This window comes from Mauremys mutica, chromosome 2, assembly GCF_020497125.1.
Source record: "Mauremys mutica isolate MM-2020 ecotype Southern chromosome 2, ASM2049712v1, whole genome shotgun sequence".
Lineage (NCBI taxonomy): Eukaryota > Metazoa > Chordata > Testudines > Geoemydidae > Mauremys > Mauremys mutica.
Window position 1 is genome coordinate 250,257,046 of NC_059073.1, and position 27,319 is coordinate 250,284,364.

A 27,319-nucleotide genomic window follows, 5' to 3' on the forward strand; every position below is an offset into this window, starting at 1 on the left:
GCAACGACGCCTTATGAGTCCCCGCCCCTTTGCGGGAGTCACGGGCTCTTGCTTTGTGATTGGCTGATGCCCGGTCTTCCGTTTCCATGGTGACCGCGTGCGGCTCCTAGGAGAAGCGCTGCGGCCGGGCGCGGGCCGGGCCGCTCGAGAGCGCCATGAACAGGAAGAAGCTGCAGAATCTCGCGGAGTCGCTGTGCAGAACCGCGAAGCACTGTGAGTGCGGGGCACGGCCCTGGGCTCCCCCAGCAGTTCCCAGCCCCGCCCCAAGCAAGAGCCACGTTCCCCCAGCCCCCGCTTCACCATCCCAGCCCCTCCTCTGCACCCGCATCTCCCTGGAGCCAGCCCCTAATGCCCGGCCCGGCCCCGCCCCGCCTGCCCCAGGGGGGCATTCCCCTGCAGCTCCCCCATCCCCATGGAAACAACCCCCAGGCATTCACCTGCAGGTCCCCATTGTTACCGAAATATCGGGTCTGCCTAGCTGAGAGCCAATAACAGCCTGACAGGGATAAGGAAAAAATGCTTTATTCTGCAGAAGAAAGGAGAGCCAGGCACCTTGGTACAAGACTCTGCCTCATACAAGTTTTACAAACTTTTTATACACTTTCAGACAAAGACCATGCCGTGTTAACACTTCATTGGTAGTTGCCAGACCCCGTGAAACCGTTATCTGGTCAGTGAAAGCCGGCTTGGAGCTAGTTTCTCCTGCTTTAAAGCAGAAGCAAAAAGATAGTTCAAAAGTTCAGGATACTGTGTACGTGAGGCTTCTGCTTCCCCCTACTGGCTGCTTGTAAGCTATTAAGGGGGGCCCCCAGTAACTTTCACACTATTGTCATGGAACTAGTGCCCTCAAAACTCTTCCAGCTCCCTTAGAAAACCCATGTTGGTTCCCTTACAAAATCAGCCCCACTGGATCCCACTCACCCTCATGTATCTGCCACATGGGATGTTGTATATTCACTCTGCCTATCTATTAAATTCTTACACTGTTATAGGCCTCTCAAAATTTGGGCTCTGAAATTAAGATGGGGAACATACCTGTCTCTATATGTTGTAAAGACCTGGCCAATGGGTAACATGGCCTACTACAAAATGGAGTCGCAACTAATTAGTTTGTAAAGGCCTTGCTAAAAGCTAATTGGGAATCTCCTTTAGCTTGAGTAGGAAGATGTGAGGTCTACTTTAGCTGTCACAGTGGAATGAATATAGTGAACAGTACAATGAAAGTCATGAAGCTCTTGTTGGTCACACATTTGTTATAATATTTAAGAAAAGGATGTGTAGCTGAGAGAAAGGAGAGAGGGCTAGAAGATGCTTATCTCTTTAAGCCTATATTAAGCTATATGTGGACACAAGTTTTTAAGGTATATTGAAAACAATTGTATATTGTTTTGTTGTGACATGAAGTCCATTTTCACAGGAATGGAAATGGCATTGGAGCGGATGAGCTGGTGGTTCAGTCTGATGCTGAAGAGACCAATTTCAAATATGGAACAGTTAAAAGAAAAAAGTACCAACGTATTATGAATCCTGATTTTAAAAGCCTTTACATAGCATTTCTCCAGCTTTATTAGTGATATTTCTAAATATAATAGCAGACTGAAACAATAGCTTTCTTGTCACTTCTCACCTTGACAGCATTACAGAGTCTAAAACCCACTGAAAATTAATGAAATGATAGTATCCTCCTTTACATAGATCTGAGCTACTGTTACCTCTCTTTTTGGAAAAATTGCCTAACAGCTCTTGCCTCCTCAGGAAAGGGGCTTCTGTCCCTGAGAGGTATTTACTTCATGTTTTGTCGTTGGTTTTTTTAACTTGTTAAAGATTTATTACAATGTTAAGATTGCAGCTTTGCCTTAGTTTTGCATGGAACTTAATATTATAACCTCTGTTATAACTTTTTTTTATTTCACAGTCAATAAAATTGAAGTGGAATGTCTCATAAAGCTGTTCCACACCCTGGTGGTTGAACCCAGTGATCGGCATGCCATCATTGGCTTAGATCGCAACATGTTCAGAAACATTCTGCATGTCACATTTGGGATGACAGATGACATGATTATGGACCGAGGTGAGATTAACGGATTAAAAAAGGCTGTGATTTCTGTAAAAGACACATAGGGCAACAGCTTCCAAACTGGTCTGTGAAGCATGTGCTAGTGGTCCACAGAGTGTTCCCAGTTCACACGATGCTGGCTTCTCGTTCTTGTTGCTCTACAAGAGCATTGCAGACAAGAGCCTTGATGCCTGTAAAGGTAGCTGGAAACAAGGAGGAGGAGCTGCTTAATGTTAATTAACACCCCTCCCCCCCCAGACAAAAATCCTACCAAAACAAGACACTCCACTGTACACTAATCTCCCCCTGGAGATGAGAAAACAGATGTGACAGATATTAGTCATATTGCTTAATGCACTACTAGAAGGTGCTCAGATACACTGATGATGAGTGCAGTACACCTCTACCCCGATATAATGCTGTCCTCAGGAGACAAAAAATCTCACCACGCTATAGACGAGACTGCGTTATATTGAACTTGCTTTGCCCCCCCCATTCCTTGTTCCCTGACCACCCCCTCCAGAGACCCCTGTCCCTAATTTGGGGTCGGGAAGGAATTTTCCTCCAGGGTAGATTGGCAGTGGCCCTGGAGGTTTTTCACCTTCCTCCGCAGCATGGGGCAGGGGTCGCTTGCTGGAGGATTATCTGCTACTTGAAGTCTTTAAATCAGGATTTGGGGACTTCAACAGCTGAGTCAAGGGAGAGAATTATTTCAGGAGTGGGTGGGTCAGCTTTTGTGGCCTGCATTTCAGGAGTGGGAGGTCAGACTAAATGATCATAATGGTCCCTTCTGATCTTAAGTTCTATGCTTCTATGATTCTAATCACCCCCAGGACCCCACCCCCTACCCAACTCCCCTGCTCCCTGTCCCCTGACTGCTCCGATGCAGCCCCAGCCCACTCCATTTTCCTTGCCCCAGCCCCAGCTGTGTCGCCGGAGGCGGGGGGTGTTGGGGAAAGGTCCGACACTCATCTGCAGCAGGAAGCGGCGCGCCGCAGCTGGGAGCTGGTGGAGTGGAGCGGGCTGGGGCCGGGCTGCTCTGCTTCCGCCAGTGAGTGCGGGGGGGGGGGATCCCTTCCCCTAAGCCCCATCCCCCGTGCGACATGGCTGGGGCCGGGAGTGAGGGAAGTGGAGCAGGCTGCTCCTGGCCGCCCGCTAATCCCTCGGGCCATTCTGGGACTGCAGGGCCCCCAAAATTGCCCCCGCACACAGGGGCAGCTCCAGGCCCCAGCACGCCAAGCGCGTGCTTGGGGCGGCATGCCGCGGGGGGAGCTTCGGTGGAGCCGTGGGACCAGCAGACCCTCCGCAGGCACGTCTGCGGGAGGTCCACCGGAGCCGCGGGACCGGCGACCGGCAGAGCACCCCCCGCGGCGTGCCGCCGTGCTTGGGTTGGCGAAATCGCTAGAGCCGCCCCTGCCCCCACAGCCCCTGCCTCCTAGACCCTGGGGAGGGGAGCCCCTGAATGCCCCTGAGACCCTCTGCCCCTTATCCAACCCCTCAGCCCCAGCCCGGCCTGTGACCCTTAACACGCTGCTCAGAGCAGCGTGTCAGAGCTTTACCGCATTGTATGTGAACCCGTTATATCGGGTCGCATTATATCGGGGTAGAGGTGTATAAGAACCTATACAGAATAGAATAGTTGCCGTAGTTGCCACAAGGATGTTGCACAATTGCAAGTGGGATTGTGAATGGCAGGTGAAGTGATGTGTGTGATTCGATTTGGAGGCATCCAAAAGACAATTTATTTAAATGTAATCCAAACTATGGAAAAATTTGACAATTTCTTGCTTAGAGCAGAAGATAGAAGTTTCTTATGAAAAGGCCATTGATTGACACATCTTCATTGAGTATGATCTCTCACCCATGTGTGATGTTTTCTTCCAGAACTGGGTCACTGTGTTTTCCCCACCTCAGTGAGAGAGAGGTTTGCTGTTGTTAAACTGTGTTTCAGCTTCCTGACACCTACATTCAGTTAACCACCGAACAAACTCCTCAGGACTCTGCCAGTCCTTACTTTGCCTTGCCGGTTAACATTTGGTATGTGATGCTCCAAGAATAAGATATGGAGTGTACATATAAAAGGGAAAGAAAATATGGTGGCATATGCTTTGTCCAGGGTTCTGACCCACTGCATATGGGTCACTCAATGACTAACTCTCCTGCAGCTTTGTAAGGGGGGAGGTGTGATCCTAAGAGCATACCAAGTCAGAGGGCAAGGGGCTATGGTATGTAGCAGTGAGTCTCAGCTGGCCTGACCAGGTCAGTGCACCCACACACATTGTAGTCATATTTATTTAAAAGGTGCCTTATCGTTGGACAACTATCAGCTCACTGATCATTAATATTCTTGCATGATGTATGTACGGTTGACATACAAAGAACAATACAGACATGCTGGAAATAATGTGACTAAAATGTGTTTAAAGCAGGCATGTCAGAGAAGTTGATAAAGAGGTTTTTCTTAGACAAAGATTTGTGAACTCCCCCTGTCTGTCTTGCAAGCCATGGACAATAGGGAAACATCAGCAAAGCAAAAAACAAAGCAATCGGCTCACAGGCAGAAGGGAAGACATCATTTGCACTGTAAAAATTGCAGCAGGAAACATTTTTCGCATGGGAATTCACCAGGATGGGATACTTTCATCAAGATGGTGTCGCCCCAACCAGTGCTTTGGGCTCTTTGTTGGTTGTTGGCTAACATAGGCGTCGACAACGCCAATGCCTATGTTAGCCAGAGCACCCACAGAAAAAAATTAGGAGGTGCTTAGCACCCACCAGCAGCCAGCTTCCCCTTTCTCCCCAGCGCCCCCCCCCACCGCAGATCAGCTGTTCCATGCTTTGCAGGAGGGGCTGGGAGGGAGAGGGAGAAGAGGGGATGGGGCATGCTCCAGGGAGGGGGCATAAAGAGGTGAGGTGGGTATGGCCTTGGGGGAAAGGGTGAAGTGGGGGCAAGGCCAGGGGCAGAGCAAGGGCAGGAAGGAGTGGGGCTTGGGGGAGAAGGGGTGGAGTGCAGGCAGAGTCTGGGGGGAGCACCCCCAAGGTAGAGAGGAAGTCGGTGCCTATGCTGACTTGCTGGAAGAATGACTGTGGTAAGACTCTAGTTTGTTAAATTAGATTATAGTCTTAGAAGTGTATTTTTACTTTTGTTTGTTTGTGACCATTTCTCTCCCTACTCCTTCTACTCGATGACACTTACATCTCGGTTCTATTAGTAGTAAACTTGTTTTACTTTTACAAAAGCATTTCAGTGCTGAATATTAAACCAAAGGGTAAAATCCTCAGCTAATCTAGCAGGCTGGTGTGTATTCTGTCTCTGTGGAGGCAACAAATTTAGTAACCTCTGTGCGGACCCAGTGAGAGGGACTGGATACCACTGGGGAGATGGTTCTGGGGAGACTCGGGACTGGAAGGTCTGTTGGTGTCACCCTGCAAGGAGTAACCAGTCTGGTGGCAGCCATGGTGAGGCCATAGTGCTGTGAACATGTTGCTGGTGTCAGGGCTCTGAACCAAAGCTGCACAGCACAGAAGCACCCAGGACTGCAGGGCAGGCGGTGACACAACCCCTTGCTGGTCTGAGCAAACCTCCAAAGTGCTACAACCAGCCTCCTCACACTCAGAAGCATTTCCCTGCAGTCTTCAGCCCCTGTGAGTGGACACACACAATAATTACCAGGTTTGCTACTCCTGAGGGACTAGTATACACCGACCAACTTGTTTGATTCAACTCTGTGTTGGCTCCTACTAGACTAAAACTTAACTCTAACAAGCTAAGCTTGTCCAAAGCAATTTTGCAATTCTGTCCTTTCATGCAGTGTTTCAGTTGAGGTTGTTTGAGAAAGACTGTGAACTAGCGTGCTAGTTGTAGTGAGTTTATCAGGCCTGACAGGAGTTGCTGTTACAGAACACCAAACCCTCGCCAGATGGTATTGAGGGCTTCTTAGGGCCACACCATGCCACAGTGCTGAAGGGAAGGATCATGTGCTGGTACTCCTACACAGAGAATATCTCCTTTGTTTTTGATGAAGAAAGGGTAATGAGTAAGCACTGCTGTGCTGGGAACAGCTCCCTCCACTGCTGTGTGTGGGAGGTTTCTGAACAGGGGTGTCATGCAGCCACATGGTTGGCTTCCTCACAGCTGCTGAAAGTACGATGCTAGAAGAGGGTGTTATGGTATCATAGCCACCTTCCTTCTCTGTAGTGAGCCACTATAGTGAGGGAAATAGGCAGGCATTACTGCCTATAGACCGCTGCTTGCCTGTAATATGAGGTACCAGTGGGGGAAATACTAGGGAATACTGTGTCAGAGTGGATACCCTCCTGAGCAGGGGCACTGAGAGCAGATTGACACGGAGGTGTTGCTGAGCCAACATAGATTTCTTTCCTTCACTGACAGGAGTGATGGGGAAGTATTAGTGCACAAAAATGTGCTTCCTTCCCTGACCCATGGGGTGGAAAGGGGGTGGTTTGGGGCTCTACTGTGCTGGCATGAATTCCCTCTAGCATATAGGTGCCTAGAGGAGGGTACTGAGGAGACATTACTGAGGAAATGCTGCAAAGCTGAGTCTGACTAACTCCCACACACAGAGATGCTTGAGGGAAGTATCTGAGGTGTTCCATCACCAGGTCTGATTCCCCCATGCAAGGAATATGGAAACGTCATCCTATGGACTGAATGAGATATTGGTCCAGTGGAAAAAATAGTATGTGAACATATAATTAAAGAGTGTATCATAATGCATATACAAAAGGGGGGGTTGAATTAAGGTTGAACAGACAACCTTAATTCTGGCATTTCCTAATTTTGCATTGCTGTACTCTATCTATGTAATTTTCTTTTCACATAATTTTCATGTGTGTAATATTTCAATTCACTGCAATGGTACAGAAGTATTGCTGGTGCTGTAACTAAGCTGCTTAAATACCACTGAGGATCTGGGCCTGACTCCCATTGATTTCAATTGAAGTTAGAAGCATAAATACCACTGAGAATCTGGGCCTAACTTACTAATTGTTCTAAAAGAAATTTTAAGATGCAAAGCATAATACTAAGTATTTACAGGTGCCACTGATAGCAAAGTTACATGCAGTAGCTTTGTTTCTTATCTTAGGGAAGGGTGAAGAAATAAATATGCATATTAGTTTGTGCAAGATGGCAGAAAGTTGTTGGTGTTGTGTACAAAAAAAAAACGTGTGTTGGATTTTCTGGATGACTTCCTCCATGGCTGCCTAGGACAAAATATTATTGCTAAAGTCCTTCTATCTGCAAATATGTTTTTAATGGTAGATCTCCTTTAGGCTTTTCTGGGATTTGTGCTGCTTACTGGGGTGCATAAACCCAGCAAAGCAACAGGTCAGCTAGCAGAACAAGGTGGCTATTCCACCTGTGATAGCCTAGATCCCCCAATAGGAGTTTGGAGCAGAAGACTGTCAGACCTGGATGCAAGATTCTTATAGTAATGAATGTTAAGGCTCATACGGTTTTCAACAGAATAGTTGAGGAAGGGAATTTTTGCGAAAGTGAATCAAATCAAAGCACACAAACATTTTCAGCCAAAAAAATTTCATATTTACACTAAATGAAAGAAACTATTGCCTTGTGTCACAGACTCATAGAAATGGAGGACTGGAAGGAACCAAAGTAGGTCATCTAGTCCAGTCCCCTGCACTGGGGGAGAACTAAGTGTTATTTAGACCATTACCTACAGATGTTTGTCACTGGAGGTTTTTAAGAACACTTTAGATAGAGATTCCATAACCTCCCTAGGTAATTTGTTCCAGTGCTTAACTACCCTGGCAGTTAGGACGTTTTTCCTAATGTCTGTCTAACTCTCTCTTGCTGCAATTTAAGCCCATTACTTCTTTTTCCTGTTCTCAAGGGATAAGGAAGACAAGTTATCACCCTCTGCTTTATAACAACCTTTTAGGTACTTGAAGATTATTCTAATTCCCCCACCTCCACCCCCACCTCTCTTTGCCCACATCTACCCCAAAGTATGGGGCCCAGAACTGGTCACAGTACTCCAGTTGAGGCCTTATCAGTGCTGAGTAGAGCGGAAGAATTATTTCTTGTGTGTTCTTACAACACTCCTGCTAATACATCCCAGAATGTTTGCTTCTTTTTTTTTGCAACAGTATTACTTTGTTGACTCTTGATAGTTTGTGATCCACTATAACCCCCAGATCCTTTTCTGACGTACTTTTTCCTAGGCAGTCATTTCCCATTTTATATTTATGCAATTGATTATTCCTTCCTAATTGTAGTACTTCGCATTTGTCCTTATTGATTTTCATGATATTTATTTCAGACCATTTCTTCAGTTTGTCAAAATCATTTTGAATTGTTGGCTTTGCATTGTCCCTCTGTAAGTATTATATTTGCAATACATCTAGCCTTTCTTCTCTTTTCAGTGTTCCGTGCTTTTGACACAGACAATGACAGCTGTGTCAGTGTAACGGAATGGGTGGAAGGTTTATCAATATTTCTTCGAGGGACATTAGAAGAAAAGATGAAATGTAAGGTTTATGTGTATGTCAATTTTTAGTAATAATTAAATGTATGACTATTTAAATCTACTTTTTAAATGTAACTAATACTAATCATCTGCTGTTATAAAATTGAGGATAATTGAAAGGTTTTCCTTTGAACAATTTCATACTACTGGGTTGAGTCCTTCAAAGCTTGCTACCATTGGAATTTTGTGTTTTCCATTTCTGTGCTTGCATTAGAAGTCACAGACATGAAAAAATCTTTATCAAGATATTAAGACCAAGAATTAAAGACATTTAAAGGTCCAAACTGGGCCATGTGAAATGCTGTTCATGGGGAGACTCTCAGGGACTAAGCCAGTGCAGAGAAGTCCAGAAGCCACTCCGTCCTAGACACTGGAGTAAAAGCCTAAAATGGTGAAATTGTTATTTTGAAGCATAGCCTTGAACCTAATCTTAAAATCTCTTTTAAGATCTTTTTAAAGAACTATTTTTAAAATTTCTGCATTCATTTTAAGCAAAAGCAATTGCTTGGTTGTGTACAAGAGGTGGAAACAATGCCACTGGGTTGAGTCCTCCTAAGCTTGTTACTGTTGGACTTCTGTTTTTTCCATCCAAATCGGGAAGAGCTAGGAGTTGAACATGGGCCTCCCACATCACAGGCCAGTGCCCTAGCCCCTGGGCTACAGAGTCACACTAACTTCCCCACCTCGAGCCCTCCAAGAATCAAACCTGGACCTGAGAAACCTTCCTGCCAAATCTGTCATTGAAACAGATATGTTTCCAAGAAACATTTCTCTTTCAATAATACAGCACTTTCTGACAGAAAAATGTTTCACTGAAAATATTTTGACCAGCTCAAGTATTGACAATACAAGTAGGCTAAACCAGTTTGGAATAGTATTTACAAATAGGAGGGTTGGGTGGGTATTTTACTAACTGAAAGCTTTTTCTTAGTAGTGTAATTGGCAAAGGAAAGGTCCAGAAGGTTTTAGCAGAAGTCAGGATTGGTTTAGAGTCATTTGTTCTTTGGGGCTGGGCTTGACATGGTTTGAAAGCCAAAATAAACTCGGAGACACTTGACAATTAAGGAGAGATTTGCAGCTATAAGGGGGAGAGAGAGAGAGTGTGTGTGTGTGTGTGTGTGTGTGTGTGTGCTCTGTCAATCTTCTCCATATCCATCTCTATCACAGGCTTTTCAACCTGCAACTTTCATACAAGTTAGCTACCGCTGTTTAAAAATATACCTTCTATCTTAGTCTAAATAAGGCCTTTGACCTGCAGCATATCCTTCCATGCCTTCACAGATGAATCTGGGGCTCAGCTGCATTTGTGCTGGGTTTGTCCTTTAAACTGGTTCGTGCTCTGCTCTGCAGTGATGTCAGGGGCTCCACAGATTAATTTCCCTCTCATAATTCTAGAGAGAGAGCCATACTGAAGCCCAACACTAGATGCAACTGGGCCTCAACATAATCACAGTGCTGGAGGTACAGACTCCCATTATACTGAAACAATACCAATTTTTGTATCATCATTCAGAACACCCATAAAACTGCAATACCTGGTCACCTTACTCCAGGGATCAGCAACCTTTGGCACGCAGCCCGCCAGGGTAAGCACCCTGATGAGCCGGGCCGGTTTGTTTACCTGCTGCGTCCACAGGTTCAGCCGATCATGGCTCCCACTGGCCGGCAGTTCGCCATTCCAGGCCAATGGGGGCGGTGGGAAATGGTGGCCAGCACATCCCTTGGCCCGCGCCGCTTCCCACGGCCCCCATTGGCCTGGAGTGGCAAACCACGGCCAGTGGGAGCCGCAATCAGCCGAACCTGCGGACGCAGCAGGTAAACAAACTGGCCCGGCTCGCCAGGGTGCTTATCCTGGGGGGCCGCATGCCAAAGGTTGCCGATCCCTGCCTTACTCAAATGACTACTTTGAAATTAGATTAATCTGAGTAAAGCCACTCAGAAAGGAGAAGGAAAGGAAAGAAAATTGAAAAATACTCAACATAAAATAGCTGTTTCTGGCTTGTTTGGAGCTTTTTGGTCTTAACCTTGGTTAGCTTTGTGGAATTTTGACTGTTTAAGCACTGTGAATATAATATGATGCGGTCTATATTTTCATTGTGCATTGGGAAGGAATTTGTCAATTACTGACAGCTGTCTGACTCCACAGTTGGGGCACATCCTTAAGATAAAGGATGAAATCCTGGTTCTATTGAAGTCAGTAGCAAAATGCCTATTGACTTCAGTGGGGGCAGGATTTTATCCAAAGGCAGAAACATATTTTTGCTGTTGTGAAAGTTAGGTATATCACTTGTATCTTGTACTGCAGTATCACAAGACTCATTGAGAGCAGTCACATATTAGCAAAGAGGAAGCAATGACAGGTGTTTTTGTTGAATGATTAATATATATATATTTATAATAGTAAAAATAAACTATTATTTTTATAGTATTTTGAGATTCTCTCTCTGCAGTAAAGGATGCCTGATTTGCCGTTTTTGAACTGATACAGCTCATGCTAACATTTTATAGCCCAGCTTCTGAACTGGTTAGAGTTCATCCTCTAATTGTAATGCAAAGGTAACAATACCTCAGGAGTATGAGTAATTTAGTCCGTTCTCTCTTATCTGCCTCTCACTCAGCATCAATTTACAAATTGTTTGGAAACAAACTTTCACCACATATTAAACATGTTTAGGGAATGGCAGGAGAAAGAGTATGAGTAGCAGTCTTTCCCCCCTCCCCTCCTCCTTGGTGAGTGGGACCGGGCAGGGGCTGGGGCTTGTTTCTCCCACAGGGCTGGGATGGGGCAGCCTTGGTGGTGCCAGCCCCACACAGGACCTCCAGGGATCTCTGAAATGCGATCAGCTGTAGAGTGCCAGGGCTCAGGCCTCCACCCTGTGGAATGGGGGTATCTAGCCCCTGTTGAAGGGTAAAGGACTCCGCAGCCAACTTAACATTTAGTTATTTACAAAACAAGTTTAGATTCTGCACCCCGCCCCCAACCACTCATGCACACCTGCACCCCAAACTGCAACTTTAACAAACTGTGTCCTCAACTTTAGGACCAAAAACTCAACTTTCTTATAGCCTTCCTTATATCCAAATAACCACTCACTTTTGTAACTATTATTTAAAATCTGTCATTTACTATGCATTGCATATTTTTGTTCAATCTCTATTATATATTTTAGCTGAAATGAACACTTTTCATCATTAGTTTTGAATGATCAGTAAATTATAATAATCAGTATAAAACATTTGTACATGGCAAATACATCTCTACCTGAGCTACTCAGTATAAAATTGTCTTTACCTGTTCTAACACATAACTAACAAGCAACTCTAATGATTTGGGAAATGTTTGTATGAAATTAAATTAGATTTATCTTTTGAAAAGATTGTTTTGAGGTCTATGATCTGAATGGTGATGGATACATTTCAAGAGAGGAAATGTTTCATATGCTGAAGAATAGCCTGCTAAAACAACCATCAGAAGAAGATCCTGATGAGGGAATTAAGGACTTGGTAGAAATAACACTGAAGAAAATGGCAAGTACCAAACCTAATAGCAGTTTATTTTAGGTAAGGTGCACCTCTCTAATATCAATGAATTGATCTTCACAACAACTCCAGGAGGTAGGAAAATATTATCCCTACTTTGCAAATGGAAACTGAGGCACAAAGATATTAAGTGATTTGCCCAGGTCATATAGGAGGTCTAAGAAAGAGCCAAACATATAACCCAGATCTCATGAATCCCAGTCCAGTGTCCTAACAAAACTGTCCTTCCTTGCTCAGTTCACCACACTAATATACTTTCTCTTGATCAACTAAAGATATTTATTTTTAGACTTTAGGAATATTTTTTTAAAAGTCCAGTGGACAAAACTCCAAGGTGTAGCTGATCCCTTCTATGAGAACATATAATTCTCAAACTTGCTTTGTATTTATTTCAATAAAAGGTGTCACCTACAATTTTATTCTTTACTATAATTGTATGTACTTGTGCAAGTTTCTTCATGAGGTTGATGGATTTCCACTCCATTCGGTTAAATGCAGTGCCTTGCATGGTGTCAAATATCAGAGGGGTAGCCGTGTTAGTCTGGATCTGTGATGCATCCGACGAAGTGGGTATTCACCCACGAAAGCTCATACTCCAATACGTCTGTTAGTCTATAAGGTGCCACAGGACTCTTTGCTGCTTTTACAGATCCAGACTAACACGGCTACCCCTCTGATATAAAATTGTATGTTATCACTTGATTTTATTAGATAAATCTTACTTCTCCAGTTTACTAATTCTGTTAGAGTACAACCCCAAGACTATTCATGTAAACTAAGGGCCTTATCAATGGGACTATTCTTGTGAGTAACGAAAGCAGAATTGGATGCTAAAGTCGTAGCAACATTTCCAGTAACGTAGGCATACGAGAAGTATAAATTGTTTAATAATCAAGTAATGTTATGTGTGAGAGAACAATAGAATTTCCAACCTCAAACATTCAAAAATCAGGTCAGGCTCACAGAAATATGAAATTGGCTTAAAAATGAGATTTTAAAATGTAGTTTTAGGGTTCTTCTTATTTGCTTTCTGTGTTTTAAAACTTTAGGGTTAATTTTTTCAAGCTTTTCTCCATAATCATGAGGACTAGGAACTTACTTTTTAAAAAAGTATAAAAGCTGAGATTCTCACATAGTAAGATGAGTTGAGGCTTTAAGAAAGACACCAAATATCACAAGACTCACAATAAAATCACAAGAGTTGACAACAATGGAGCAGTATTAAGAATGTCAGTCAAGAACAATAAAGTTAAAAATTTTGTTGATATATTCTTCAAACTCCATTTGATTTAACTGAGCCATAAACAACCATTGCATGGCTGCAACAGCATTTTTAAAAAACTTGTTTATTCCAGTTTATTGTAATGAGCTACTGAGTCAGACTATAAGATTCAGTCATTCACAAGAGTTACCAGGGTCTTACGTGAGTTCTGTTAATAATGAACCATTAAGTTATCAAATAGCGAAGTGCAAGTGCAGTGACACTTAGTGTTGCTGCGTTGGTTCCCCATTTTGAATTTGAAAGTTTGGCAGAGATTGTGCTGAGATGGATTAGTTGATCTTCATGTATTGGAGAACGTACATCCTTTGTGGTAGGCCATTTTATTTGTTAGTTGTCTTCAACTCCCCTTCCTGCATAGTTTGACATAAAAACGTTGGTTCTCTAGTAGAGATTGTCAGTCATACGAAGTGGTCCTCTTTCATCATGTTGTATGTTATAGTAAGGAGCCTTCAGTGATTCATTGTGTCATATGCCGCTAATAGGTCAACAAATACGGTGCTGCTATCATACGCTTTTCAAAGCCATCTTTGATATATTGAATGATGTTCAGCACTTGACTAGTACATGACTTACTTACCTGGACAGAACCCAGCTTGTTCTGGGATTGGGTGCTTTTTAATGAATGGTGATAGATGGTGCAGACTGAGATGGCTCATACAGTTTGTAGAAGTGACATAGTAGTGATATAGGCGTGAAGTTCTTTGACTCTGTTGCATCCTTCCCTGAGTTCAGGAGTGCCACTACATATACTCACTGCCAGATCTTGGGTCCTTTTGTATGTTGCTGAGCATCTGTTAAACAACTTAAGTAACCAGTTCTTTATTGCTGGTCAAAAATGTTTGATTTGTTCAGTCTGAATGACATCTAGAGCAGCAGTTTTGCCATTCTTGAGGGGTGTTAATTCTGGAGGTTAATTCAGTCTTATACTATGCCCTAGAAATATAAACTACCTGGTCTTCTTGGGTTGTTTGTTCAGTGCAGCTGCCATTTTCTACGAGTTCATGTGTGACCCAATTTGAAGTAACATTGTAGTGTCACTCTGCCTTCCCTCTGTGGTTGTTAAACTTGAGGATGGTTATCCATACTTACTGTTGTGGATTATGGCCATGCTCTTAATAAGGTTCTGCGATTACTTCTGTTTTTCTTTCTTTAGTGCAGAGATCCGTTCTTCACTGGCTGTGATGGTATCCTCAGTGAATGGGTCTGCTTTGAACTTCAGTTTATAGTTAGCATGCCAATCCAATAAGATTTAGCATACCATACCAATCCAGTGTTAGTCCTGGCACATAATTTGTTTTGAAGCCTTGTGGAACATACTTCTTTGAGACAGTCAGTGCCGCATTGACAAACTGGTCATAATTTTCTGGTATTGGTTCGATCTTTCTTACCATGGTATCAAGGTCGTTGGTGAAGCCCTTCCATTCTGCTTTTTTTAAATTAAAGCAGTACCAACATGGTACTGAGTTAGGTGGTATGGCTTTATTGATCTGGATGGTGATGGATGCAACACTCTGTACCTCAGAATACCAACCTGGAACTCCCATATTCATCATTGTCATATGATTGATACATTTTGTACAAAGTATGCCTTGTGAGGTATCATTTTTAAGTCTTGATCTGCTGAACATTAATATCCTCTTGAATTGTATGTGATGTTATGAAGTAGCACCTGTAGGTATACTGGAATATGTTTTGAGGTCGGGAAATGCCCACATCTGGCCTTTCAGTAGGGACAATGGAGCAACTATCACTGGCCAGACCGGTGTTGATGGCCCATCAAGAAGAATCCATTATCCCAGAGACTTCTGAGAGAGGGCACATACACAATGGGGGCAGCTTGATGCCCACATCACAGCAAGGATCTTTCTAGCAGCTGGAAGAAAGTATAAAAGAGGGACAGTGACATAATCACTGGGCCTCTCACCTCCCAGACAGTCTTTAAACAGGGGAGATTGCGCCCAAGATGAAAGGGAACCCAATCTGTGCATTAGGAACTGTGATCTGCCTGTAACATCTATTAGGGTGAAAGACTGATTCAAATCTTGCTTAGTCTGTTAAAGTTAGAATTTAGACTGCATTTCTATTTTTATTTTTTTAGGTACCAACTTTGAACTCTATCCTTGCTACTTATAATCACCTTAAATCTATTTGTAGTTAATAGATCTGTTTTATATTTTACCTAAAACAGTGTGGTTTTGGTTGGAGTGCTTGGGGAATCTCAGCTCAGGTTAGCAAAGGCTGTTGCACATGCACTACGCTTTGTCAGAGTGGCAAACTTATTAATGAGCTTGCACTGTCCATGGGAGTCTTGAGCAGTGTAAGATGGTATATTTCTGGGGTGCAAGGCTGGGGCCTGGGGTGATTGGTTGGTGCCTGTCTCTGTATGATTCATAAGTGGCTCAGGGAGCATTCATGCAATTTAGCTGGGTGTGGGGCCCCACATGTTGATGGCTGAGTGATCACAGCACCTGGAAGAGTCTTGCTGCTTGTCACTGGCATAGCATTCTGTGAGACAGCCCAGGCTGGAGACTTACGTGGGCACAGCAGTTCCACATTGTATCCTGTGGTTCCCATCACAAGGGGCCAATACTGTGAATGTGGAATCAGACCCAACTTAAGTTTGTTATATGAATCAGCTATGTTGTTGCTAATAAACACTACAGGTTTGTAGCCCTATATCCCTGGACTGCTACTGAAAGAACTGGGTAATTTAGGATTCTGAATCAACTCAATTGTATCCTCATTGATCACTTCAGTGAATTCCAGGACCTCATCGGATACATGGCAAAGTCTCTGGAGATTATCAGAAAGTAGTACAGAGGAAACCTCACAAGCTCTTGGATACGTTGCCCTCTTCCATAATTGTCAGGCTTTCCATGCTGATAAATATGGTATTGTTGGAGCCTTCAAAAGACCTGAGACAGACTTCAGCATTTGATTCCTGCTATACCTAGGAGTGCAGACAGAAGTCCCTTCCAGTGGGTTTGAATAGTCTTATTTTCATCTGGTACAGGGATCTCTGGTTGTAGGAACCATCCAGGAGAAGTCCAAGGTGCTAGGGCCTCCCAAAGAAACATCTAAGGAGAAAAACCCTAAAAAGCTAGACCTGTTTGGATGCAAAGTCTTTTCACCTGCCAGCTTCCAGATGCTTATAGCTAGCTACCAACTCTTCTTTAAATACGACTTTTTAAAATGGGACAAACTATCACAGGAAAATCGAGAGGAATGTAAAGCCATCATGCTGGAAAGACAACTGATATCGCATGTTTCTATTCAAGATGTACTTGACATGTCCAACACAACAGCACTCACTATGGCCACTTCTGTGATGGTGAGAAGATATTTCTGGCTTTGATCATTAAGGATTCACAGGAAGGTCCAACCCACAATTGAGGTTCTTTCCTTTGAAGTTAATAAGCATTTTAATTCCAAAACAGGTAAGGCCCTCCATTCATTGGAGGACTCCAGGACAACTCTGCATTCTTTGGGTCCATAGTTCTATCGCCAAGAAGAAAACAAATAAGATCACAGTCTTCTGTCAGACAAAATCTCTCTTCCCATTACTATTATCAGCCTTAGACGAACCACCAATAAAAAAGGAGAGGGTTCCATCAACAATGATCTTCTGCCTCTTCCTCCACTTCTGCACAATCTGTATCTTCCACAAGGCAGCAGGTTTGATATTGGTGTTGAGAGCCTGACAGAACTTCTCAAGGATTGCTTCCCTTCCACAGACCCCTTTGGCAACCACCTTTTTATTTTTGGGAAGCCTAGACTGTCACCTCAGACTAATGTGTCCTGGAAATTGCTGAATCTAGTTTCATCTCTTCCTATCCCCTCCTCCCATCCCTTTTAAGGGACCAGATACTGTTGAAACAATAAGTGGAATCCCTTTCTACATCTCAGAGCTGTGGAGGAGGTGTCTTTAGAGTTCAGGATAAGGGGGGGATATTCCCATTCTTTTCTCATCCCGAAGAAGAAAGGTTGATGTCTCATTCTGAATCTCTGCTATCTCAACAAATTAATCTGTCATTTCAAGTTCAGGATTGTGACTCTGGCGTCTATAATTCCCTCATTAGATCCTGAAGACTAGTTCCTGGCAGTTGACCTTCAGGATGCATATTTTCACATATCCATTCATCTGGAGTACTTCAAATTCATCTGTCAATATAGGGTTCTGCCCTTGAGTCTTTCCACTGCACCAAGGGTATCTACCAAGTGCTTCGCAGCTTATCTAAGGAAAAAGGGGATCCAGGTCTATCTATATCAACAACTGGTCGATCCAAAGAAGATCACACCAGCAAATGATCAACGCAATTCAAGTGGCCTTAAAGCTCTTTGCCTCACTGTGCCTCAAAACCAGAGAAAAATCCACATTTACTCCAACTCAAAGCATAGAGTTTATAGAAGCCATGTTAGAGTCTGGGTTGACAAGAGCTTACCTTCCATGAGCTCCTAAACTATAGTGAACCTCATGCACCAGGCTGTATCTCACCCAGAGACATTGGTAAGAGCATGCCTCAGACTTCTGGGACAGATGGCCTCATGCACATATGTGAGTCAGTTTGCCAAACTTTACCTATGCTGCATACAAGGGTGATTGAAATCAGTGTAACTACCCAGCAGAGACCACACAAATATGTTGGTCACGGTCCCTCAGAAAGTCTTCTCTTTAAACTGGTGGAAAAATACATTTCGGGTGGGCAAGGGAGTACCCTTCTCTGCACTTCTACATACCAAGACAGGTGACAGATACCTCTACTCAGGGATTGGTAGGGGGGCCTCACCTATATCACTTTCAGCCACAGGGTCTGTCGTTCCCTCAAGAACCTTATATACACATAAGCATCCTTGAACTCATAGCCATTTGCCTGTAAGTCAAAGCATTCTTCCCTCTACTCCAGGGATCCACAATCCAAATGCTGACAGACAACACAACAGCTATGCATTATGTCAACAGACAAGGAGGAGCTACGTCATTTCCATTCTGTCAGGAAGTCATTAGGCTCTGGACTTGATGCATTAGTTACTAGATCATGCTACTGGGCCGGTATCTTCCAGCTATTTGAAACTTGTTAACAGTTTATGACACGCAGGCACCCCAATATTCACCGCTGTCAGGTAATTGGGATATGTTTTGTACAAAGTATGCCTTGTATCATTCTAAAAGTCTTGATCTGCTAGACATGAATATCTTGTTGGATTGTATGTCTATTATTGTATGTGGAATTATGAAGTTTGGCTATGTGTGTGTTACTGAAACATGTTGTGAGGTTGAAAACATTCCCAAGCAGTCTTTTAGGTACAAAAGTAAAAAGGCCAAACAGTGTCAATGACTTATTGAGAAAATGCACACAAGCACAGGATTACCCCCAAGCACTGTGTACAACAGAAACCTCTGAGATAGCGCTACACAATGGGAACTGTTTGACCCAGGTCACAGAAAAAGAGCTTTCTAGCAAGTGTGAAGAAGATACAAAAGGGGGAAATGACATCATGATGGTACCTTGCTCTCCCTACGACAACAAACCTGGAAACACCTGAGGATGATACAGAGTGTCCTGAGACAAGATGCTGGATTGATGATCAGTATAGCCCCAGCATGGGCTAGGCAGTTCTGGTATTCAAATCTGGTGAACCTCTCAACACAGCTGCCAGTTATGTTGCCTGAGTTTGGCAGAACAATGATCAGGTCATACACCAAGAAGCTGTTTAGCTGGAGTTCAATACAGTCTGTTCCAAAGCAGGAAAGGTTCAACTAGACCAGGGGTCGGCAACCTTTCAGAAGCGGTTGTCTTCATTTATTCACTCTAATTTAAGGTTTTGCAGGCCGGTAATACATTTTAACGTTTGTAGAAGGTCTCTTTCTATAAGTCTATATTATATAACTAAACTATTGTATGTAAAGTAAACAAGGTTTTCATAATGTTTAAGAAGCGTCATTTAAAATTAAATTAAAGTGCTGATCTTACGCCACCAGCCTGGGGTTCTGTTCACCTAGGCCAGCAGCAGGCTAAGCAGGGCCTGCGGCCGGGACCCCAGACCTGGGGGGGTGGGTTCAGGGGTCAGGGCAGAGGGCTGTGGTGGGGGGGTGGGAGTGCAGGGCAAAAGGCTGAGTGTGGGGGGGTTCAAGGCAGAGGGCTGTGTGTGTGAGGGGGTTCAAGGGTCAGGGCAGAGGGCTGGGGGGAGTGGGGGTGTAGGACAGAAGGCTGTGTGTGGGGGAGGGTCAGGGCAGAGGGCTGGGGTGCTCGGCTCATAGGGGTGCTCCCAGCCCCTGCAGCTCAGGGCAGGGGGCTGGAAGGGATATGCCCTGTTCCACCCCCTTCCCCAAGGCTCTGTCCCTACCTCTCTCTGCGTTCTCTACCTATGGAGCTGCGTGCAGGCTGCCGCTCTTCCCCCTCCCCCTTGCTAGGGCCATCAGCTGATTGGCGCAGGGAAGGAGACGGGGCGGGGCAGGAAAGCACCACGCTGGGGGAAGAAGCAGGGGAGGGGGAAGCTTGGCTGCTGCAGAACCAAGCTTCTGCTTCCTGCCCCCGCAGGGGAGGGCGGGGGGGCTGAGTGGGGGCCAGGACTGCGGTAGGCAGTTGCGTGCCACTCAAAATCGGCTCGCGTGCCATGTTTGGCACGCGTACCGCAGGTTGCCGACCCCTGAACTAGACTAACTTATACAGCTAAGTAGAAAAGGTTTTCAATTGGGCATTTCAGAATCACAGCTGTCTCCTTTTGACAACACCAATTTCAAGCAATATTGGAGTATTTATTAACCCTGAAACCACTCTGACTTTCTATTAATTCCATAAAGGTCCATCTATCAGCAATCTCTGTACATCACCCTCCAATCCAGGGCCTTCTCACTGTACAGCTGCGAGATTCCTTAAGGGTCTAACCCATGTTTTTTCCCCAGGGCAGGCGCCCCTCTCCCTCTTGTGACTTCAGTATAGTATTAGCCGGGATGATTGCCCCCAGGGGCGGCTCTAGAGATTTTGCCGCCCCAAGCATGGCGTCATGCCGCGGGGGGCGCTCTGCTGGTCACCGGCCCCGCAGCTCCGGTGGACCTCCCGCAGGCATGCCTGCGGAGGGTCCGCTGGTCCCGCTACTTCGGTGGAGCCACAGGACCAGCGGACCCTCCACAGGCACGCCTGCGGGAGGTCGACCAAAGCCGTGGGACCAGCGGACCTTCCACAGGCATGCTGCCGAAGGCTGCCTGCCTGCTACTCTCCCGGCGACTGGCAGAGCGCCCCCTGTGGCATGCCGCCCCAAGCACACACTTGGCGTGCTGGGGCCTGGAGCTGCCCCTGATTGCCCCTCTCCCATTCTGAGCCCTTAGCAGCCTGTTCCCTAGATTTTTCCCTATCTGTGAAGCCTGTCTTCTTAGTAACCATTACATCAGCTTGAAGAGTAGGGACTCTCAGGGCGGGTCTCCCTTATAAAGTGTTTCATAAGGACAGGGTCACTCTCAGGCTTCATCCCAGGTTCCTGCCCAAAGTTGTGTCAGACTTCCACATGAACCAATTCATCTCCCAGTTTTCTCACTCAAATGTGGATGAAGCTAAACATCACACATCTGAGGTAGTAAGGTCATTATTACACTACCTTAACAGGTCAAAATCATTGAAGAACACACCTAGACTGAGAGAGTTACAGGTCAGACTGTATCCTTACAGAGATTAACAAAATGGGTCTCCACTTGTATAAGAAAGTGTCATAAACTAGCCAAGTTAGATCTACCTAGTCACCTTAGAGCTCATTCCATTAGAGCTCAGGCAGCCTCTGCTGCCAGTTAGAAGAATGTCCCTGTTTCTGAAATTTGTAAGGCAGCTATGTGGAGTTCACACCACATATTTATAAAATGCTCTTCTTTGCTAGAGGCTTCCAGAGTGAACACCTGTGTTGGTAGAGCTGTCCTGTTTAAACAGGACTCCTAAAGCCCATTTCAAAGCAATCAGACCACTGCATATTAATTACCAAAAGTGGAATTCATGTGGACAATTCCTAGAACAAGTATTTTACCTTATAGTAACTGAGATTCTTTGAAATGTACTGTCCATATGGATTCCATGACAGGCCTTCTTTCCCTGCTACTATGGATTCCTATTCCTCTGGGATTCTGTGTTGGCCAAGGACAGGCCAACTCATGACAGTTGGCCAACTCTGCCCTTTATGCAATCAAGTGGGGGATATGAGAATATATAGGGTGCAAGTGAGGCCCCCCAACAGAAACTGCTGGCCAAATGAATCTGATCTTGTATGCATACACACCAAGAGTGGAATCCAACTCGACAATCACTCAAAGATTAAATTATTTTATAGCATTAGCACAGTTACTGTAAGGTAACTAACTGCTTTTGACCAATAATGCTTATCCTCCTTTCCTAGGACTATGATCATGATGGCAAGCTCTCTTACACAGATTTTGAAAAAGCTGTAAGAGATGAAAATCTTCTCTTGGAAGCATTTGGACCATGTTTGCCAGACATCAAGGTATTAAATCATTTTTGCATGTAAAAAAATTAAACAACTTGGGACAATACTGCCTGTCAGCCTAATTAGTGCCTTGAAAGCTTAACCCAATACATATATTCACAGTTCTTTGAGAATTTCCAGATCTCCAGTTGTAAGCTATTCATGTGCCCATACTGGATTTATGTCTGTCTATCATAGCAAAACCTACACAAACACTTCCTTGCAGCTCCAGGGCTTCCAGGATCCCCGCCCAGGACAGCCAGCCAAGCAGACTGTCCCAGCGCTGGGGCTCTTAGGAGCCTGGCTCCTCCACAGCCCCAATTCCCAGAACTGCTCACCAGGCAGCTCAGGAAGAGCTTGGATTCTGTTTTCCTCAGAACAAAACCGACTTTTGAAATCCATCATGAAAGAGGATTAGCATTACTACTATCCTCTGCCCAGCTGTAGTATTTATCTTAATTTTAGAGATAGGGGAAACAAAGGCATTAGAAGATTAAGTGACTTGTCCAACCTCGTATACAGTTGGTGACAAAATTGGACTGAAAATCCAGGCTAACTCCTACTCTGGTCTCGTTATTAAACCATGGTCTTGTTGAAGATTCAGATCAACTGTTACATGCTCGCAGCTTCTATGCTTTGTGTATTGTGCCCTACAAAACATGTACGTTTTTAAAAGGAAACCAGGGCTCCAGTAGAAAAGGAGAACACTCTAGTGCATATTAGCCTGCAGCTGCAGTCCCAGAAGAAGTTTGGATATGCTCTTTATTGTCCTGTAGCATTAAAAAAACCCACCAACACAAGCACCTCATTATTTTTACTTTTCTTAAGCCAAGGCAAGACAGCATTCTCAATGCAGCCTTTGCTTTTAACTTCAGATGTTCAAAAATCAGGATAGTCTCATAAGTAGTATATCTAGTTATAACTATATATAAGTATCCTTTGGTTTCCCAAAGGATGCATCACTTTGAATGTTCTGACTTAAATTCTCAGCCATGAAGCCATTTATATTTAATTTCCATTATCAAAGTGCCAGGTGGCATCTGAGGAATTGGAAAGATGTTTTCAAATGTTCGCTAATTTGTTTACTCTTACAAGCCTCAATTTAGCACTATTATTTTCTGAATACCTTTCATCCTTTCTTAAACTAGTTTAACTAACTTATTTTATTTTACAACTATTTTGTCATGTTGTGTCTTCTTTCTTTTATAGAGCAGCATGGCATTTGAAATGCAGGCATTCCGAGAAACTGGTGATATGTAGCTCTGCAACTGGAAAACTGCTGTGAAGGACAGTTTCTCTGCATCAGTTTTCTTAAGACAGTAAAAACAGCAGCAAGTCAGAACTCTTACTTTAATACTACATCTCGGCATTCCTTAACTTCAGTATACCTGCTACTGAAGAAATGGGTAAGAGGATAACAAATGGCTTTTAAAGGAGTTAGTGTTTCATGAGGTATAAAATATTATCTGTGTGTCTGGCTACTGAGATACAAGAATGCTACTAATTAGACATTTGTTTAATTGAATGTCAAAAAATACAAGATTTATAATCATGAATATTTATACTACTGCTAGAAAATACATTATAATATAGAGACAATTTTAATATTTCTTTACCTTTGACATTACAAAAATAAAAAAAAATTGAAATTACATCCTTTAAAGGCAGATGATCATCAAAGATGCTGCCAGGGGTATCTATATTCTTCTTCTCTGCTTTATCGGTCGCTTTGTTTGAGTATCCTCTGGCTTTTCCCCAAATGATTTTGGAACAGAAACTGCTACCTAGTTTAAAAAGCAAAAAATCCAAAAATCAGTAAATTGTAATTATTCATGCTTCTGTTGCTTTTAGAATAAATGTCCCTAGATGTTTATGTAACTTCGATATTTGAATTTTAGAAGCAGTGTACAGTATTTGTTCATTGCAATTGTATTACAAACTTTCCACCACACAGAGTTGTAAGTGAATATTATGCACAAAGACAAATTAAATAATTTTTTTAATTCTTAGAATGACAACATGGAATACTGGGAAAATAGTACAGCATCAACAAGCAAGTGAATCAGTGACCTACAACTTGCTATATTTTAATAAATGATTTTGAAGGTTTGGTAATGATAGAATGTTGTACACTTTCATTATGTGCATCAACAATAGAGGAATATTGAAGTATAGTTTAGCCACCTGCAACTAAAACTGTAATATGGAAAAAGGAAGAAGTGCTTTAGAATAAAGTGGGTTTTTTTTGTTGTTGTTTTTTTAAGGTGATGTGTGATTCATTAATTGATTTAGCAATTTAGTTGCAGTTGAGCCCCTTCAAATCTGCATAGCTTTCTGTATTGAAGGTAGCGGTCTCTGTTTCTTGATTGTCTTAACTTAAGCCTACTAAATACAATAGTATAATAGTAAAAGAAAAATGTTTACTATTGCACATTACCTCATGTACAGTATTACAATTCTTATTAAAGGGCTACTGTACTATGAAAAGTGACTCTACACATGACATTTGGAGGGCCACATTTAATCTGATTCCATAACAAGTTTGTTTAGTTTACAAATGCTTTTCTTCAAATTTGACTGCCAGACCTGCATACAACCTGCAATCAAAGTGCAGCAATATCAGTGTAAATTCCGAAACTGAAAGTATTTGTTCATTTTGAATCAAGAGCTGGCATAAAGCTACAGGTAGTATCCACGGAAGTAAATCAGTCCACTTGTGAACTGAAATGCTACTCTATGTGAGTACAATATCAGCATCTGGCCCTAATCAGCCATTAGTAAACTGCATTTTAAAAGTCATACATTCCAAGATTGAATACTTTTTGCATTTTGAAATCAGGAAATAAGTAGGTAGTTTGGAATAAAATGAACCCAAATATTTTGTCAAAACACTAGTTTGTTTCATGCCAGTCCCTTATAGTCTCCCCAAAGAAATGTGGAAAAGCATCCATTAAGCTCTCATATCAGGCAAACTGATTTCCCAGGATGTTTCCTTTAGATCTCATTTAATCATATTCATTGGAGGAAGACAGACTAAACTATCACTCCATTTATTTACTCATTAATTTAGAATTGGCAATTCTAACTATATTTTTGTGTAACTTCAGCGCCAGAGCTAGCTTAAGCTGTCCTACTTGTTTAACCCCTTTACTGTTCACAGAAAATTAAAATAATCCTGAACCCCTCATGGTAATATAGCTGTTAAGAACATAAGAACGGCCGTACCGGGTCACACCAAAGGTCCCTCTAGCCCAGTATCTGTCTACCGACAGTGGCTAATGCCGGGTGCCCCAGAGGGAGTGAACCTAACAGGCAATGATCAAGTGATCACTCTCCTGCCATCCATCTCCATCCTCTGACAGACAGAGGCTAGGGACACCATTCCTTACCCATCCTGGCTAATAGCTATTTATGGACTTAACCACCATGAATTTATCCAGTTCTCTTTTAAACGCAGTTATAGTCCTAGTCTTCACAACCTCCTCAGGAAAGGAGTTCAGGTAAAATATTTCATCTGGGGCAGTTTGCAACATCAATGAAGAAAATATAAATAAGTTTCAAATAATGAAAAGGCAAAGAAAAGGAAATTCTAGTAAGACAGTTCACAGCATCTGTATGCTTTTGTTTCATTCAAAATGAATGCAGACTAAATTAGACAGCAGATATTTAAATGATGCCATGCAGTCTGCCATAAACAAGATTGTGTTAAATGCTTCAGAGTCTAAGTCCAACATTATGAAGACCTCTAAAATCCAGATATGTGGTCAGCTGCTTTAGATACCTCACTTTTCCTTGCAGTTGGGGGTATGTGGGGTATGAATGAATATGGAAAATGAACAGTATCTTGATGTTACTTTTATTTCCCAAACTGACAGACGAATAAAAAACAAAACTGTATAAAATGAAAATACTTCAACAGCACGAAGCTGGTGCAGTATCAAAATGAATCAGAAAGTATTATGATTAGAGGGTTAGAAAAACACTTTGGTTTTAGGTGCTTTTTTGACATTTGGCTTGATCCTGAGAGGAGACGAGAACCTGTGACTGACTTCAATGGGCATTATGGGTGCTCGTATTTCTCAGAATTAGGCCCCATTATTATCAAATTGCTGGGAAAATATCCAATATGTTGAGGTAAGTTACTGTATGGCCCCATAAATAAATTTTAAACCAATTTTTAATGAATGAGGATATAAAAGTATGTTTGAAAATCAAAATTAGAAGGTTTTTTTTTTTAAGAGTGCATACCTCCGTAAGTTTATTTCGAATTAAACTTGCTGAAGCATTCAGTGAATCATCATCCATGTCCACTTTTGGTATTTCTGGTAGCCGTGGACCAATAATGACTTCGGTACTATCTGAGTCTATTCCAATAAAGTCAATTTGATTGTCTTGGTCTCTCTTTCTCTTTCGCTCTTGCAGTTGAGTTGTTCGGGGCATAAATCTCCCAATCCCATTATCAGAAGGAACTTTTCTTTGCAGCACAAGAGAAACTGGTGTGTTAGTATATCCCCCCTGTTGTGCACTTTGAGTCAAAGGTTTACTTTGGCAAAAGGATTCAGAAGTTTCACCACAGTTACTGACATACTGAGGGAATGCCAACACCCTCTCAAAGTGACCTCCTGAAGGACATGCTGTGTTTCTTGATGAAAATTCACAAGATGGCTGGTAAGGACAACATGCAGATGGATCCCAGTTCCCAGTGTTTGCATCCGCTGCACTGAATCCTAAGGTTTCTGGTTGAAAGTCATGTTCTGAGTTCTTTGAAACAGTCTTTTTAGGCTCCTGTATCTTCTTTACCAAAAAATGAACTTTAACATAAAGAAAGAGTTTATTATATAATTTCTCTAAATTATATATAACAAAGAAAAGCATTTATTTAACATAGCTGAATTAAAGTGATGCTGACCACTAGCGTCAAGACTTTATAGCCAGTTCCAGCCTAACCTCAAGTTTCAGTTACTCATTTTTCAAAAGTTTCACCTTTCAAACTCTTTTCCAGACATGGCTTCTGCTTCATTATTAATTATACTGGAAATTTTGAGTAAAAACATTTCAGCAATTTTGCAAAAGAAGGAAAGCAAACCCTTTTTCCAACTTTTAAAATGGTATGTGTTCATGTAATTAGACTGTATCATAATTTTGATGGATAATATTGGTTTATTTTTAAGCATTTTTAGATTCTCAATTTAATTTTTCACAATTGTGCAAAATTATAGATTTTAAGCATATATTGCAATTCTTACCAATTTAAATTTTCACAGTTGCGGGAAATTATGGGAATGGTCAGACAGTAATTATATAGTGACAGATGTTGAAATTCAAAAAGTTAAAGCTTTATAATCCTTACAATACAAACTGTCAACATCACATATTGAAATACACACAGTAAATATCCTTAAACTCTAAGTTCTCATGCAGCACTTTTCTTACTTTGCCTATCTGTACATTTTGATTATCATCAAT

General features: G+C 42.8%; 2 protein-coding genes across 4 annotated transcripts in view; one reads left to right on the plus strand and one right to left on the minus strand.

The window, feature by feature from the left end:
- EFCAB1 (EF-hand calcium binding domain 1) lies at positions 1-25,160 on the plus strand. 2 transcript variants are annotated; one of them, XM_045006647.1, is made up of 8 exons: positions 1-213; positions 1,418-1,507; positions 1,916-2,071; positions 8,465-8,569; positions 11,945-12,096; positions 21,767-21,871; positions 23,063-23,259; positions 23,864-25,160. In XM_045006647.1, the coding sequence occupies exons 2-7, from the start codon at positions 1,420-1,422 to the stop codon at positions 23,111-23,113; spliced, it is 657 nt and encodes a 218-aa protein (XP_044862582.1). In that variant the 5' UTR covers positions 1-213; positions 1,418-1,419; the 3' UTR covers positions 23,114-23,259; positions 23,864-25,160. The 2 variants fall into 2 exon arrangements, with proteins under 2 accessions (XP_044862582.1, XP_044862583.1); XM_045006648.1 differs by lacking the exon at positions 1,418-1,507 and having other exon boundaries at positions 6-213.
- RBM48 (RNA binding motif protein 48) overlaps positions 23,352-27,319 on the minus strand; it is an 11,090-nt gene continuing 7,122 nt past the window's right edge. For both annotated transcript variants that reach the window (XM_045006646.1, XM_045006645.1), the window contains exons 4-5: positions 26,102-26,664; positions 23,352-23,637 (exon numbers count right to left, since the gene is read on the minus strand). In XM_045006646.1, coding sequence (XP_044862581.1) covers positions 23,551-23,637; positions 26,102-26,664 — 650 coding nt within the window. In that variant the 3' untranslated portion in view covers positions 23,352-23,550. The remainder of the gene's footprint in view (positions 23,638-26,101; positions 26,665-27,319) is intronic.

Bases quoted from the DNA above. Each gene is read 5' to 3' on its own strand.
- EFCAB1 (XM_045006647.1), top strand. From the start codon at position 1,420: ATGGAAATGGCATTGGAGCGGATGAGCTGGTGGTTCAGTCTGATGCTG. The intron at 1,508-1,915 runs GTACCAACGTAT...TTTATTTCACAG, and splicing joins GGAACAGTTAAAAGAAAAAA to TCAATAAAATTGAAGTGGAA. The intron at 12,097-21,766 runs GCAAGTACCAAA...CTCCTTTCCTAG, and splicing joins AAATAACACTGAAGAAAATG to GACTATGATCATGATGGCAA.